Source organism: Phalacrocorax aristotelis, chromosome 12, assembly GCF_949628215.1.
Source record: "Phalacrocorax aristotelis chromosome 12, bGulAri2.1, whole genome shotgun sequence".
Classification (NCBI taxonomy): domain Eukaryota; kingdom Metazoa; phylum Chordata; class Aves; order Suliformes; family Phalacrocoracidae; genus Phalacrocorax; species Phalacrocorax aristotelis.
This window is the reverse complement of record NC_134287.1, coordinates 874,251-889,618: the sequence shown is the minus strand read 5'-3', so window position 1 is coordinate 889,618 and position 15,368 is coordinate 874,251. Positions and strand designations below refer to the sequence as shown.

Genomic DNA, 15,368 nt, shown 5'->3' with positions numbered 1-15,368 from the left:
TAGTATTTTCAATGCATGCCTAAATACCAGCTTTTTACAGTGAATTTGTTGTTATAAAACCACTAAATATAATATCAAGCTGAACGTGTTTGTAAACTGTTCACTTTATTTTTCTGGATTGGGTGTTGGGGTTTTTTTGTGTGTGTGTGTTTTTGTTTCAGTTTGGTTTTGTGGTTGTTGGTTTTGGTTTTTTCTCTCCCTCAAAAACTAGACTAAAAGTTCTGTCTTTGGATATGTTTGTATTAGTCAGTCAGTGCCCCAAAGGAATATGGAAAATTGTACTGTTTGTTCTTTCCTAAAAGCTAGCAGCCATATACTGTGCTGTCAGAAAAGTTTACAACATTGGTCTTTGATATGTGGAAAGAGACTCTGTTTTACTGCTGAGCAAGCATTTATGATACCACATGTCTCACTTGTATTCCCATTTGGAGTCCAGGAATGCTGAGGGAAGGGAATTCCACCTGTGCTGAAGTTTGTCTTGTAAATCGGTTCAACTGATTTGTATTTTAAGATCATGGAAACATGTACATGCAAAAGCAAATGGGAATATAAATCTTCAGGGGTCACTTAATAAGGATGTTAGGACTCTTTATACACAGTGATTTTAATGATCTTAAGGTTTTATGAATGTGTTTGAATCATTATGACTGGCAATAAAACTTCAGTGGAGTTAGCAGGCTTTTTTTAGTAGGAGCAGGTTATGAATTGGAAACTTCATCAGAAAAAGCAACGCTCTAATGACTTCAAATCGACTAATGAAGCTGGTTTGTAGAAGGAAATGAAAATTATTTGAAATTACCATGTTATGCTTCAGGTTGAAGTCCCCGGGAAGCCCTCTGGCTTTATGGATAAGATACTTTTGTGTCTTTTCACCTTTATTTTCAGTGTAGAGAAGCTTCCAGAATTCTGTAGTGCAAACTTGCTGCTGCTGCTTTCTTGGGGACATAAAAACTCTGTCATCTAAAGGTACTAGAATACAGAAATTACCTCCTTTTCCCTGGTGTGTCTTGAAACCATCCTCCTTGATTTAAATTGCTGGGAAGAATTACCACCTCTTTTTGACTACTGTAAATCCAGAAAAAGCAGGAATCAAGTGGCTGAAAAGAGCCTCTGAGCTAAAAGGTTGCGAAGAGACTATGCTTAAATATGGTATCCTGTGCTTTGCCCCTTTTGCATTGCCACCTCCCAGTGAACCGCTAGGTCGTCTCCTCTCTGAGACATAATTCCTCCCTCCAAACAGATTTTCTATGGAATGTAGCAAGGGCAGAGGATAGTGTCAAAGCCAAGACATCCAAGCGAACGCTTAGTTGCTGCGTCTTTGATCTACCTGGTGTCTGCTTTTCCACATTTTGTCCTGAAATGTTCAAACTGGTTGGGCCGTTCAGGACCTTCATACACCTCGCTGTCATTGCAGCCTGTTTTGAACTTCAAAGATTCGTTCACTTTCTACATCTCGTTCCCCATGTCTGGGATCTCCTCGAAGATGCAGCGGGGACTGGGAGGATCCAGAGCTTGTTTCTGAAGTCGTTCTTCAGTCTTGGGGCTCTGCCTCTAGCCCTTTTGGATATACATGCAAGCCATCTACCTGTACTGTGACAAGCCTTCCATAGTGACGTACAGCATAAGCCTGAACAGCGGCTTCATCTCTTCCCTGGGCTATCTTTCAGCTGCCCTTCCCTTCAAACTGCCGTAAAGAATGTGACAGATTTTATTAAAATATGAGTGCTTTTTAAAACTTAATGGTTTGAAGCTTTCAACTCCCTAAGCAAATGAAGGAAATATAAAAGCCTGGGATTTTTCCCTTATCTCTTCACCTTTATAGAAACACAGTTGGATGCTGTTCAATTCTGTGTTCTTTTGGGGCCCAAATTTGATTTTTTTTTGGGGGGGGGGGGGGGGGGCGGTATTTTGTTTATTATATCCTGTTACTGGTGAACACAGAGTTCTTCTGAAGGTGTTCTACACCTTGATTTACCTTCTCTTGATTTTTTTTGTCAGTCTTTTCAGTGTATTTATCGATCCTCTTGTTGTGTTTGAATTATATGCAAAAAATGGAGCATGGAACAATTAAAAAGAATTTTAAATAATGACAAGTGAAGTGACCTTTCCATATACATTTATGAGAATTGTGGTGGTCGTTCTATGCAGAAATACTTACTCAGTAATGCAGAATTTCAACAGAGAACAGCATGATTGAATTTAAAGGGACCAGCTTAATTCTGGCATTTCATAACTTGTGAGTGCTTACATTGTTCTGTGTGTGATCCATAATTTAAAGATTTCCATTAAGGCTACTATGACTAATGTAATATTCTGACTGCAGAATCCATGCAGCTTCTATTAAACTGTTTAAGATGTACCATTTTTGTTTTGTTTGAGCAATAGGTTCCTGTGTGGCTAATGTTTCCAGTATGCATTTTTAATGATTTAATTAAATAATGTTACACACACTGAATTTCTCTTGGGATCGAGATCCTAGTGTTAGCATCTTTTATATCTTGTTTAAAGTAGAAAAAAGTGTTTCGTCCAACAGATAGCTTAATCCAAGCTGCAGAGCCATCCCTGACGGCTTTAAGTAGATACAGGTATTGGCTGCCACTGAAAAAGGAGGACCTGGTAGCACCAAAGATTTTCATGTCTTGAGCCAGATAAGGAAATACATCTAGCTAAAAATAGAAAAAAAATCTAGTTATATACATTCAGCAGGGTGCTTCCTCAGATTGCTTAAAAGTGGCTGTGAAACCCTGGGTCAAAAACCTTATTTTTGCTGAAAATAGGCACAGCTTAATGCTTCGGCCTAAATTTTCAACAGTTCCATTTACTACCCAAAGCAGCACCCTACATTAACAACTTGTAAGAAGATTGATAACATTGTCTATTCTGTTCTTGTTTTGTGTAATATTTGGGCAGATGATGTGCAGAAAACGGTTTCACTGTACAGATTCAGTAACCTCAGTGTGGGGGGAGAGTCTCATGACTGAGAGTGCAGTTTTGGTAGCTGACAGGAAAGATCAAGCTGCTGCTTTGACAGTTAAATTTTATTGCTTTTTCTCCCTTGTGCATTAAGCAGTCAAGGCACCACAGCCTGCCAGTAGCTGTTTAATATTAGATATGCTCATAAAAATTTTAATTATCACCTTTGAATGAAGTTTAATCTACAGTTGTCAGAAAATATGAAACACATGGCACTAGGACATAAATTAGATCCCTCATGACAATGTTTCCTTTCAAATAAGGAAAACTGAATCCTTGCACGTTCAGTCAAGGGCAGTAGAATATTATTCCCCATCAAAACAAAACACAAAGGCGTTAGAAAGAATGTGAGCTTGGTGAGGTTGGTGATCTCTTCTATGGCAACTAAAACCTGCAAACTAAATCAGATGCTCTTGTACACATAAGATGTTTTGTACAACAAAAGCGCAACAGTCATAATTAAATAGGTATGCTTTAACGTAGTGGCTTAGTAGAAAAATTCACGTAATTTGTCTTAGTAATGTGGATTATGGAGAGCTTGTGCTTGTTTGCTTGATGGAAAACTGGGTTTGTAGATGCAGTAGATTTGCCTGTTTGCATGATTTGTGCTTTCTGAAGTAGTAGTTAAAACTGTTCTCTGAAAATTTCTCTTGGCTGATGTTGCTTCTCCTAAAAGGCTCACTAAGACCTAAATTATCTCTGCCTCTCATACAACAGCTGTTACTGGGGTTTGGGGTTGTTGTTTTAGTACATTACCAGTGATCTCTGTAGGGAGGTGCTTCTGCAGGAGGGAAGAGCAGAGTGTTGATCCTTCCTTTGTTTCCTCTTACCATTTGTGATGGTGAAATGGAGTCCAGTAAGTGCCTGAGCTGCTTTCGCCATTGTAATCTCATTCTCTGAAACGTTTGAGTCAGAAATCTCATAACCTCATCTCTTTTTCAGTTCAAGACACTTGTGTACCCTAGTGCCTTGTGTTTGCTTCAGTTTGGATCTAAACTCTCTAGGTTTAGACGTTGTCTGGTCTGCATCATCACTGCCCTCGCCATCTGTGGTATCAGGCACTACCTGTTTGGTTTGGGAGGGAGGCCATGTCTTCACCTTGGATCTGAAATTAAGAGGAACATGCCTGAAAAGTCAGTTATCTCCAGTCATCTCTCACATCCAGAGAAGGCTATTACTGCCAAGAATGAAGAAAGTAATCTTCAGCAAGCATCAGTCTGAGCAGATAGACTACCATGGAGTCAGACAGTGAGTTGAAGGCAAGAAGGAAGATGCTGCTGAGGTCAGGACAATGTGTGCTGATTAACCAGCACAGGTTGTGTTGGTCAGCCTAATGAGAGGAGCAGGTTGCTGTCACTAGGGGGGGGTATCTCAGAAGACAGAACATTCATGTGTCTATCAGCTTGGATAGCTTATCAGAGGCAGGTGGAAGTGGGAGGCATTCCTGAGCCTGTACTATGGTCCATCCTTGCTTAGCTGGGCCTCAGTTGCACTGAAAAATCATTGCAGATAATTTTTAGGCTCCTGAAAGGCTCCGGGAAAAAAGGAAAAAATGCATTTCCATTCTAGCTGTCCTCAGGAGATAATGTAGCATTAGGACAGGTAGTTTATTGTTTTACAAAATGTTGACTTTGCCTAATGCTGCTTACTAGATTTCACTGAAGATGCTGGCTGCTCTGTCTGAAGTCAGTTCAATTTTCAGCCAGATGGTTAATAGAAAGGAAGATGTTACAACATTATCAATCATGACTTGACTGATCTGATAATGAAACCACAAGCACTCAGATGTTCTGATGGGATGGTAGTTACAAGCATACTGGAGGCAGGTTGGCAGTACTTACTGAAGCCATTATTCAATCAACCTTAGTCTGTCTCAGCTTGTTTTGTGCACATAAACATTTTAGATTCCAAAGCTGCTGCTGAGTCAGTCTCCCAGACAACACAAGAGCCAAGCCCTGTGGGAGCAAGTTGGGGCTTCTCCTTGACCGCCTGATTTGAAGCCATTCAGCTCTGCAGCTGATGTCACTAGAATGAGATGCTACTGACCGCCTTTTTCATCTAGGAGTTTGCCAGCTAGTCAGTAATTAGGCCTGGTTCCTTTTTGAGGTTATATTCTTTCTGTGTGCGTTCCCTATGGTAAATGTGTTTTGCTAGATGGACAATTACAAGCTAAGTTTTGTTCCAGGTGAGCTTGGAACCTGAGGCTGTTCCCAGACAGTTTCTTTCTGCAGTAAAGCAGTGGATTCATTTTGTACCACTGTCTCCAGTCAGGGGTAATTTCCAAGATCAAGAAACGAAGCTACAGACACCTTGATAACTGCACTGTAAAAGACAGTTGTGGCTGGACCAGCAATACAGATACCCTTTCACACTGCCTGTGTCTGAGCTTACTGCCTAAGCCAGGTTTGAAACCCACCTGCCGGAGTGCCACGGAGCAGCATGGACAGGGGCCACCCAACCCACCTGCAGGTCCTTGTGCAGGCAGGAGGCAGAGCAAGCTCTTCTTGGAAATGGAAATGGTTTCAATATGGTCAGCTCGGAAATTCTTCAGATCCTGTCCAGGCCTTAATTCTTGTACGTCTCTTCTGCCCACTGCACTTCAAACAAACTGGGACTTTCTGGGCAGGGTTTTAGTAAATGTAGGACTCAAGATGTTCTTCTTTGATGCTTCTGATGCTTTTTGACATTTTTCTCTGAAAATTATCATCTGCTCATTCTTTTAGACTGAGCAGTTTTCAAGTGCAGAACCTGCATCCACTGAGTTAGTTGTATACTTCTGTAATTTATTCTTAGGCAACCTCAGTGGCCTGCCTAAGACACTATGCTTTATTACCTGTGTTTCTTCCAGTAATGGAAGATAGATGGGAGATACTAAATATTTATTATTTGCATAAAATCTGCTTTATTATTGGTAAGTATAAATACTACCTAGCTTTCCTTATTTACCATTTTTTCATATTTTAGTGGCCCATTATGTAATTTTTTAGTAATATCTACAGAGTAGTCTGGACAGCGCTTCTGCTTGTTGCCACCTGTTTGGCTCATCCCTTCTGTGAAGCATGAAGGGCTGCTCCATCGAACCCCAGGCAACGTTTTCCATTCACATCTGGCCCAGGCTAGTAATGGTGTGCAAGTCAGTAACAGAGGGAGAATCCGCTGACTTTTGTCAGATGTTGTCTTAAACTTGTATGATTGACTTAACGCTAAGCTTGTCTTGAGCTAATGTAGTGCAGCTCCTCATCTCATGAGGCCTCTAGTGGTTCTTGCTTGTCGGCTGCTTGCAGTAGATTTCCATAGATGCAACCTGGGGGAACAGCCTTCATATATCCTGGCGTAACCACATCTTAAACAAGTCAGTGTGTGGCTCTGAGACCTGGTCCTCTGCCCATTGTTTTGGATTAATCTGCTGCTGCGGACTTTGCATCCTGATAGGGTGAAAGAGGAATGTAGCTTCTTTGCTTAGGAGGCACCAGGGTGTACGCAGAGCCTCAGGCAACAGTGCTTTTAAAAGGCAGTATTTTCACATGTTTGCAGAGAGAAGGTCACAGGGATGGTATTCAGAACTATGGTTATTGCCTTAGAGGCAACTGTTCTGCACTTAATTATCAATATCAAGAAGTTAATGAGTTGTCTAACGTTAATTCATTTTGTGCTAAAAAGGTATGAGTAGGCAACATCTTGCTAAACACTTAAAATGTTCCCATTTTGAAGGCAACATATTTTTATCTTCCAAGGAGTGACAAAAGTGGAGATATATACATATACTGGGAAAAGATGATTTGTGGTAAAATTTTAGGGAGGCCGTTTCATTGGGCGGAGCTGGAACGTTGGCTTGACTTTGCTGCATTGTGCCTAATAGGGCCGTTGTGATTCTAAACTGTGTATCTGTGCATACCAGTGGTCACTTGTGTCTTTGGCAGTCCGTGCTCTTAATTACCTGGTTGGTGGATAGTGGAGAAAATTTAACTAAAAATTTGATTGGTAGCACTCTGACGTGGCGTTGCAATTCTTGTTCAGACTTCTTTTTTGTATTGGATTAAACATTGTGCACCCAGCAGTTGTAGTTTTGTATGCAGCTGCCTAACTGTTAGGTGTTACCTCCCAGGGATAGAACACTCTGCAAAAGTTTAAGAGAAGCTGACAAAATTTTCTGTGATAAAGTACCATGAAGATTTCCATTTCATTTTTTTGCCATGTGTTGAGAATAATGATTAGATGAAAACAGTAAAAAAATCTGTAATGGTTCTGTTCTCTCAAGTGATGCAAGAAAATATACTTAAGAATGTTTATTAGGAAGTTTCTCAGGAAATAAATACTTCCATTTGATAAAATAGATGTATATTGACTACTGCTTCTGTAACTAGGAGTGTGATTCTACAGCAGTAACTACTAAGGACTAATACAAATGGAGTGGGTTTGTTATTTTATCATCTTATACCTGTTTTCTTTAATTACCATTTTATTTTTGCTTACAGGTGGCAGTGTGCTGTATTTGTTTCTTTGTCATTCTTCCACTGAACCTCGTTGGTACAATTCTTGGCCGAAATCTGTCAGGACAGCCCAATTTTCCATGTCGTGTCAATGCAGTGCCTCGTCCCATACCAGAGAAAAAATGGTAAAGACAAGCATGCACGTTACCTAGATGTATTCACTTCAGTACATGTAAAATGACTTTTCAGATGTGATCATTAAAAGTTTTTCTATATCTTTTTTATTTAAATTGTGTCTAGAAGAGCACCTCTATTGACATTTCCTTAATATGATTTTTCTGTTGAATAAAAACACCAAGTGCAGTTAATGGTTAATAGTTGTAGCAGATTTTACAGTCCTGGATCACTGATTCACTTTTGGCCTGAAATGCTCTTCAGTCCCGTATGTAAAAGGGATGGTCCCAACCCAGTGCTTGTGTGGGTATCTTGAAGCTAAACCTTTCCTCATTAGTTCCTGCCTCTTACAGATTTAGGATTGAACATGCCTTGGAGACAGAACTTGGAGACTGTTTAATGGTCTTCATGTACAAGCTGAGACGTACTTGCAGGGTGATGGTGGGGAGAAGCTTGCAATGCTGTTCCCAATTCTGCGCTTTTGTTGATGGCGCAGAGCCTAAAATACTCCAGGTATACAGTCTGAGCTGCAAATAAACCCATATGATTTTTGAAGTGAATATAAAGGGGGCATGCCTAGTCTTAAAAAGTAGACGTAGGTTTTTGGAAAATCATGAATGCATTCAATTTTTCCTATTAATTTAATTTTGAGACAGAAGGGGCAAATTATGGAAATGAAAGTATCCTCAGATGGTTTTTTTAATAGGCTTTTCTTACTTTGCCAGTTCAGAGGAATGGACCAGAGCGAAGGGTGCACTAAAACATGTACGCTGCGATATCCAGGAAGTGCAGTTAGTCTGTTGTTAGTGGCAGGTTGTGCAGCTCAGACGCTAGGATTTGATTTATATTGTGACCTGTATCTTGGGAATCTGATGGATTTTTCTGGATCAGCATAACAGATGAAAAGAAATTAGATACTTCTCTTGAAGATGATGAAATCGCACACTGTCAGCTTAGACGAGTCTCCCTATAAATAATAAAAGAAGCTGCAAATTAAATCACTGGTTACTAGACAGATTCAGCATCAGTGCAAGTACTATGCAGAGGTCACCTTTAGTAAGTTACAGTACCATCTACAGGTAGCTGAGCGTTCATTTTTGATTATGGGCTCGTGACTCAGTATAGCATTAAACATAACCACTGGTTCTTAATTATATAATCATTACCCTGCAAAATTTTCTTTGCGCTTTTTGCTGCATTTGTAGCCGTCAACAGCATTGGGATTTCACTGCCTTCCTTCAAGGCTGGCGGATGTTACGGGGCTTGATTCCTTAGGCTGGTTTTGGCCAAGAGAGGTTCTTTCTGTAGCCTTTAAGGATGGTTACATGCCTAACCTTATGCCTGGAGATGATAGTAGGTCTCAACTTTCCCCAAGAATCCCTCTTTTTCTACCCATGCACATGACATCTTTGGGGGAATCTTCTTTCTAATATGCTGGTGTGAGACAGAAATGCTCTTGTTGCCACGTCTTTTAAGTAATTCTCTGTGCTATATTAATTATCTGGTTATATGTCTTAATATGTTTATAAATGAAAGATTAAAATTGGCCCTAAACTAATCTTAATATCTTTCAGGTTCATGGAACCAGCTGTTATAGTTTGCCTAGGTGGAATCCTCCCTTTTGGATCAATTTTTATTGAAATGTGAGTATGTCACGTATTTGCCAATTTGATCAAAAAGGATAATAATAGAAGTTCAATTACAATATCATCGGCATATTTTGTTTACTCTCTTCAGGTATTTCATTTTTACTTCATTCTGGGCTTACAAGATCTACTATGTTTATGGCTTTATGATGTTGGTTCTGGTTATCCTCTGCATTGTGACGGTTTGTGTCACTATCGTTTGTACGTATTTCCTGCTAAATGCAGAGGATTACAGGTGGTAAGTATTGCATTATTTACATAGTTAAGGAAATTGTGAGAGTTTTCTGAAGAACATTACTTCTCTAGTCTAGATGGGTCTTTTCAAAGTGTCCCATGCCCAGATCTTAGCTGTAGGGAATAAAAGTAGCTCTTGGATCCTTTGGGCTCTCAGGAGTTTTCTGTGTGGATGTGCACCTGTGTGTGCATGTATGTATGTATAGAAAAAGATAAGTCAAGGCACACAGGAATATGAAGAAGGATCATCACACGTATCAGTGGTGGCGGTTGCCGTAGAGGCCCCTGTCACTTGTAGCTGATAACACGTAGATTTTGTTAAATAAGTCTGTAGAACCAGTACACTTCATTTTCAGGGTAAGGTTTTAGTGCTTTGTGCATCTTCTTGGGAAGCCTTTTGCTTGGATATGTGATGGACACGCGTGTTTACTTTCAGGCAATGGACAAGTTTTCTTTCTGCGGCATCAACTGCGATTTATGTTTACATGTACTCCTTTTACTACTACTTTTTCAAGACAAAGTAAGTGGTAGTTTTCCTGCTTGAATATCAGCTTACCGTATTGCCAAATAAGTTTATTGAGGAAAAAATGGGGAGAACACCTAGCATAAATTCCTATCTTTCTTTTTCAGGATGTATGGCTTGTTTCAAACATCATTTTACTTTGGTTATATGGCAGTATTTAGCACAGCTTTGGGAATAATGTGTGGTAAGTTTCAAATATATTGACAATTTTCTGTCAGAATTTTTCAGACTGTTGTGTTTCTGATTTTAGCTCTGTGGTTTTGGCGGTGGAGTGTGTATGCCTGCAAGACCTGCTCAAAAACGCTTGCAGTCTTAAAGAATCTGAGTGGATTGTGTCTTCTGATAGGAAGATAACCTATGTGCTGTGCAGAGAATTTCATGCTTAGTGCAAGCTCGAAAGACTCAATATGTGGCAAGAAATTCTGCAAAATAAATTCCAAAGTAAATTAAGTCCACGCTGGCATTTCATTTCGGAGTTTTTACTGTTGCCCCGAGACAAGGAGCTAGGCACACCCATTGATGCATCAGTGGTATCGCAGTACCGATGACACCACCGTCTGTCTCTTGTGGCATGTGTATATGAGGGTGATGAGAACAGAGAGGACTGACAGTTCAGGATAGCATTTGAGAAGTAAGTATTGGAATATTCACAGGTGAGGAGAGTGCAGAGTGCTCCTGTGGGCAGCTGGATTTCACTGCTTTTTAAGATACTGTTTTGACAGACGTTTAGGAAAAAAACAGTTCTCAACACGGAGGTCATCTGATGAAGCCAAATATGTATGTTCACCTGTTAGCTTTATTTCTGTCCTTTGCTTTATGACTTCCAGAAAGTGCGACTTGGTTCTTTTGCACTTTGCTATGACGTTATTTGCTTTTTATGTGTGAGCCTTATTTAATACTTTACTACTTAGTAGTGAATGAATAGTCCTGTAGTGGAAGGATTTCTTTGAGTTAAATATTTGAGACACATGATATCTTACTTTCTGTGAAGTATACATTTCTTGGTATCCCAAGAGGGGTGGGTAATTTCATAATGCTTTATAAAAGGGGAGGGAAATGATCTCCCAACTGCTGAGTACCTGTTCCCCTTTTCTCTCATACAATCTAATCTTGCTTCATCAGGTTCTTGGCACATTACAAGACTTCCCTGCTGTTCTGGTAGTCTTGCAGCCATTTTTTTTCTTTAATAGGCTTATACTTTTCAGCTCTAATCTTTTCTTTTTAAAGTGCTCAGGTTGGTATTGATGAAAATATCTATGATGCAGAAGCCAAGCTTGCCCACCAGTTTCTGTAATTAAAATGTTTTCTAAAACATGTTAAAGGAAGATTGTCAAATGCTTTCTTATGCTAGGACACTACTTGACAGAATATTAGAGGAAAATACAAATTTATTCAAAATCAGGAAATACTTTAACACATTAAACCTCTTCCACAGATCTATTGAGATTTCTTTTTGTCGTCTTAACTGTGTTGGAAGAGAAGCTGTGAGATTCCTTTTTCTTGAGAACTCCCATTTTCAGCATGTGGAGGGAAGGAAAAAAAATCCCCTGTCAGAAAGCATTTGTCTAGGGAACTTGCTGCCATTGAGGTCTTACAAAGACATTTGTGTTAGAGAATTGCGCAGTGTGCATGCTACCGACCGTACGTCTCCTGTGAAAAGTGTGTAGAGCTGTGCTTTGGATGCTCATGTGAATGGGCATGTTTAGTATCACACAGTCGGATATGAGACAAGCTAGTTAGGGTCCAAAGCACCCACAGGGAAACCCTCTGTAGGCTTGTGTCATCCAGCTCGGTTTTTAGTGCCCCTGACAATGCCTAGTGAACTCAAATCCCACATGTAATGGGGTGCTTTGATCCACAAAGTCTGCTGCTCTCTGCAGAGCATCTAAGTTCTGGGACTGGACAGTAGGGAGCCCATGAGAACTTCCAAACCTTTTGAGCTCCTCATGCTCCCCTCTTAGTAACAGAAAAGACTAAAACTTATTCTCATTCACTCAGTGGATGGCTTAGGAGCTATATAGTATAGAAGGGCCTCTTGCAATACCACGCTTCGGCATCCAGGTAAATACTGTAAGTATGATTGAAGGACTTCTTGAAAAAATTCTGTGTTTATAAAGTCACAGCTGTAGTAAGAGTTAATTGGTTTGAAGTAATAGATGGGAATTAACCTTCTGTTTGTGGTGGTTCTTCCTCACTGTTTTGATTTTTCACTTTATTTAAAAGCTTCTGCTGAAATATGCTTGCAGTCTATTTCTGCTAAACCTATATAAGCCATAACCAAGTTAAACAGCTTATCAGATGATATGTACAATTTTAAAAAAATCTGTTTAATATGGGTGTTTTAATTCAAACAAGCCAGCTGCCGTGCATTTGTTTCAGGAGGACATTCTTTAGTCATCGTTAATGCACATGATGTATCATTAATGCTAGAGCCCAAATGGAATGCAGTTAGTGCTTTGTTCTCCCAAATCTCTGTGGTATCTGGCACCATATCACTAGAGAAACCCTCAAAAAACAAGTTCTGGAATGTATCTGATTTTAGCAGCTAAAATGGGCGTTGGATCTGTTGGCAGTGTCTGCTTTAACAGGCAAAACATAATGGGTCTTAGGAGTCCAGTGCCGTTATTTTTTCCATTTACTGCGTAAGACAGAAGATGAGTTTCTTGACAGGCTACAGAAAATCTGCCTGTGCTCCCACAATACTCCAGGCTCACGTCACCCCTCTGCACAGCCCGTGCCGGGGTCTGTCCGAATGCCGTACAGGTCTCCCCTTGAACTGCCAGGCCTCTTTCTGCCGCATTCTCAGCACACTTAACACTTGCAAGCAGCAACCTGATCTTCTGTGGCTGTATTTGTTTTAACTGAACTCTACTTTGCCCAAGTTTAGCAATACAAATCCCTGGTTTGCTGGCCAGTGGAGTGGCCGTCATGATATTCATACGGCTTGAAACGCTACGCAGCACAGAGGCTGACTCCGCAGGCTCTTCACTACTCTGATAGCATTGGAATGACGATGCATCAGGTTTTCCTTGTGCAGATTTCCTGATTATATGTGAATGCTGGGCTTTTGGGGTCTAAAAATGAAAATTCTTTGTGAGTTTAATGGCTGACCTCATGAATTATCTGAGCAGTCCCCAGGATTTAAAGAACTCTTATCGGTTCTGAATAAATCTGTGGTCAGCAATGCCAGCTGCAGGTCTTATTTCTAAAAGCAAAAACCCATTATGTTTTTATTGAACATGAAGTTTTGGCAGAAATTTTTTAGCATAGGGTAGGCTTTTTTTAACACATCTTATGCAAGCCTGGTACATCCCGGATCACTGAGAAATGGTGTTCCATGCTTTGTTCTGGGCTTTTCTTTTTTGCTTCAGGGAGGCAAAAATATCTGTTTAGAGTCCAGTCTTTACTGAGCGTTCAAGCATTTGATGTTAGGAATCCTCTTACGTTTACTGACTGAGTTCTAGACCCTCACTTCTCTATCCTTTTCTTCCCGTATTTTATGATGTGTCCTTCTGGCAGTCTGACAGCAGTTCTCTAATTCTTGCTTGATTTTTCAACTTCCCTTTGAACCTGAGAGTTAGCCAAACTGCCTTCCACAAGGCTGACTTACTCTCATTTCTCTTGGAAGAGGTGAAGCAGGGGCACTGGGGTATTCCCTGCGGATAATCTAAGTCAACAGTACTTACTGAGCCTGGCAAACCTGCGGTTCTGGGTTTGACCAGGTAGGTTGCTGAACCTCTTTCTCAGAAGAGGTCTTGGTCTAGTCCATTTCTTTAATTTTTCCAGGCGTTCTTAGTCCTGCAGTACTTTCAGTTCAGCATAAGCTGTTGCCCCTATCAAAAACTCAGTGACCTGTTCTTTTATTACTGCGGTGACAATGCATACTCTGCTCATGACTCTTACTAATTTGAAAACCACAGGTTGCAATTTCCTTTAACTACTAACTGCTACTAGTTTAATCTCTTTGTACAGACCTCCTTGGAGTTTAAGACTCCTGGGATGGGCATCTATTATTATTTGTGCCTTGTGGGAAGGAAAAAAGCCATCTGCCAATAAAGCACTCATCCAGAAGGCATGTAACTTATAATAAAAAACCGCCCTCCCATCCACCTTCCCTGCAGAGTGGGTGATTGTATGTTTTTTACCCTCTGTTCAGAAGAAGGGACCCGGTTATTGGCAGCAGTGGGGGGGCTGCTATATTTATCGAGGCCAAGTGAGCGTGGCTCTTGGTAAGATGGCTTAATGGATTTAGATTGCTAGACTAGGGGAGTTCTTGCCAGGCATTCACTGGGAGCGTGGATAATTAGGGCTTGAGAACAAGTATTGCAGGTAAATCATTTTCTGTGTGCAGAGTGCGTGCTTTATGTGACTTTCTGTTTAAGTGAGTGTGTTTTATATTGCTGGCTTATTTTGGTGATCAGCTCTCTAACGTATTCAACGTTTTTGGTTTATTTTGCAGGAGCTATTGGTTACATGGGAACAAGTGCCTTTGTTCGTAAAATCTACACTAATGTGAAAATTGACTAAGGAAATAAGAAAATTGAACTATGGATCAGCTCCTGTTTTCATGGGGATGAACTTGCACAACAAAAAGCGCGAGAAGAGATTTGGGTTTTAACACTGGGCACTATATGGGTCTCCATTTTGTGGATGGCTTAAAGTAACATCTATTTCATTGATCCTAGGTTCTTACTGACTGCTTTCTCCAACTGTTCACAGCAAATGCTTGGATTATATGCAGTAGGCATTACTACAGTACGTGGCTAATCTTCCCCCCCCCCCAAAATAACCAACAAAAAACAAAAAACCTAGCTCATTAAAGATGAATAGACTAGCTCTCTTCAGTGAAGAGGACAAACGGTTTATTTAAAGCATTTGTTCCATTCAGTAAAAAGAGGGAAACTTGGCTGCTAAAACTACTTGATTAGTAGTCTTCCTGGTACTTAACATTTCTAAATTATGTAAGAATACCGTTCCAGAAAGATTACTCTTCTGATTTTTACTGCCATTGCCAGGGTAGGAGGTATGTTTTATATTTTTGACTCCGGGTGCTTTTTGGTTTATTTGCGATATCAACTATACCCTGCACTCATTTGTTTAAAATATAATTTAAAAATATATTAAAAACCCATATGCATGTAATATATCAGCTATTGTTCTAGTTGGACCAACTTCCCTTTATTTATCTTTTAAAGTAATATCCAGCTACATCTTAAATCCATCCAAAGAAAATACAGTCTGCAGACAGGATGTGTTCTCTGCAATGCAATTTACTGTACAGTTAGAAAGCAAAATGTTAAATGAAGAGGATTGTTTGTTTTTAATGAACACTTTGAGGTCTAGATTAAAACAAAACCAACATTTTAACTGAATGTCTAAAGTGATTCT

General features: G+C 40.0%; 1 protein-coding gene across 1 annotated transcript in view; it reads left to right on the top strand.

Moving 5' to 3' along the window:
• The window catches only part of TM9SF3 (transmembrane 9 superfamily member 3), a 50,175-nt gene extending 35,416 nt beyond the window's left edge, over positions 1 to 14,759 (top strand). The window contains exons 10-15 of the mRNA XM_075108100.1: positions 7,449 to 7,588; positions 9,152 to 9,220; positions 9,315 to 9,461; positions 9,894 to 9,977; positions 10,088 to 10,164; positions 14,440 to 14,759. Of these exons, the coding sequence (XP_074964201.1) occupies positions 7,449 to 7,588; positions 9,152 to 9,220; positions 9,315 to 9,461; positions 9,894 to 9,977; positions 10,088 to 10,164; positions 14,440 to 14,507 (585 nt within the window). The 3' untranslated portion in view covers positions 14,508 to 14,759. The remainder of the gene's footprint in view (positions 1 to 7,448; positions 7,589 to 9,151; positions 9,221 to 9,314; positions 9,462 to 9,893; positions 9,978 to 10,087; positions 10,165 to 14,439) is intronic.
• Positions 14,760 to 15,368: the final 609 nt, after the last annotated feature.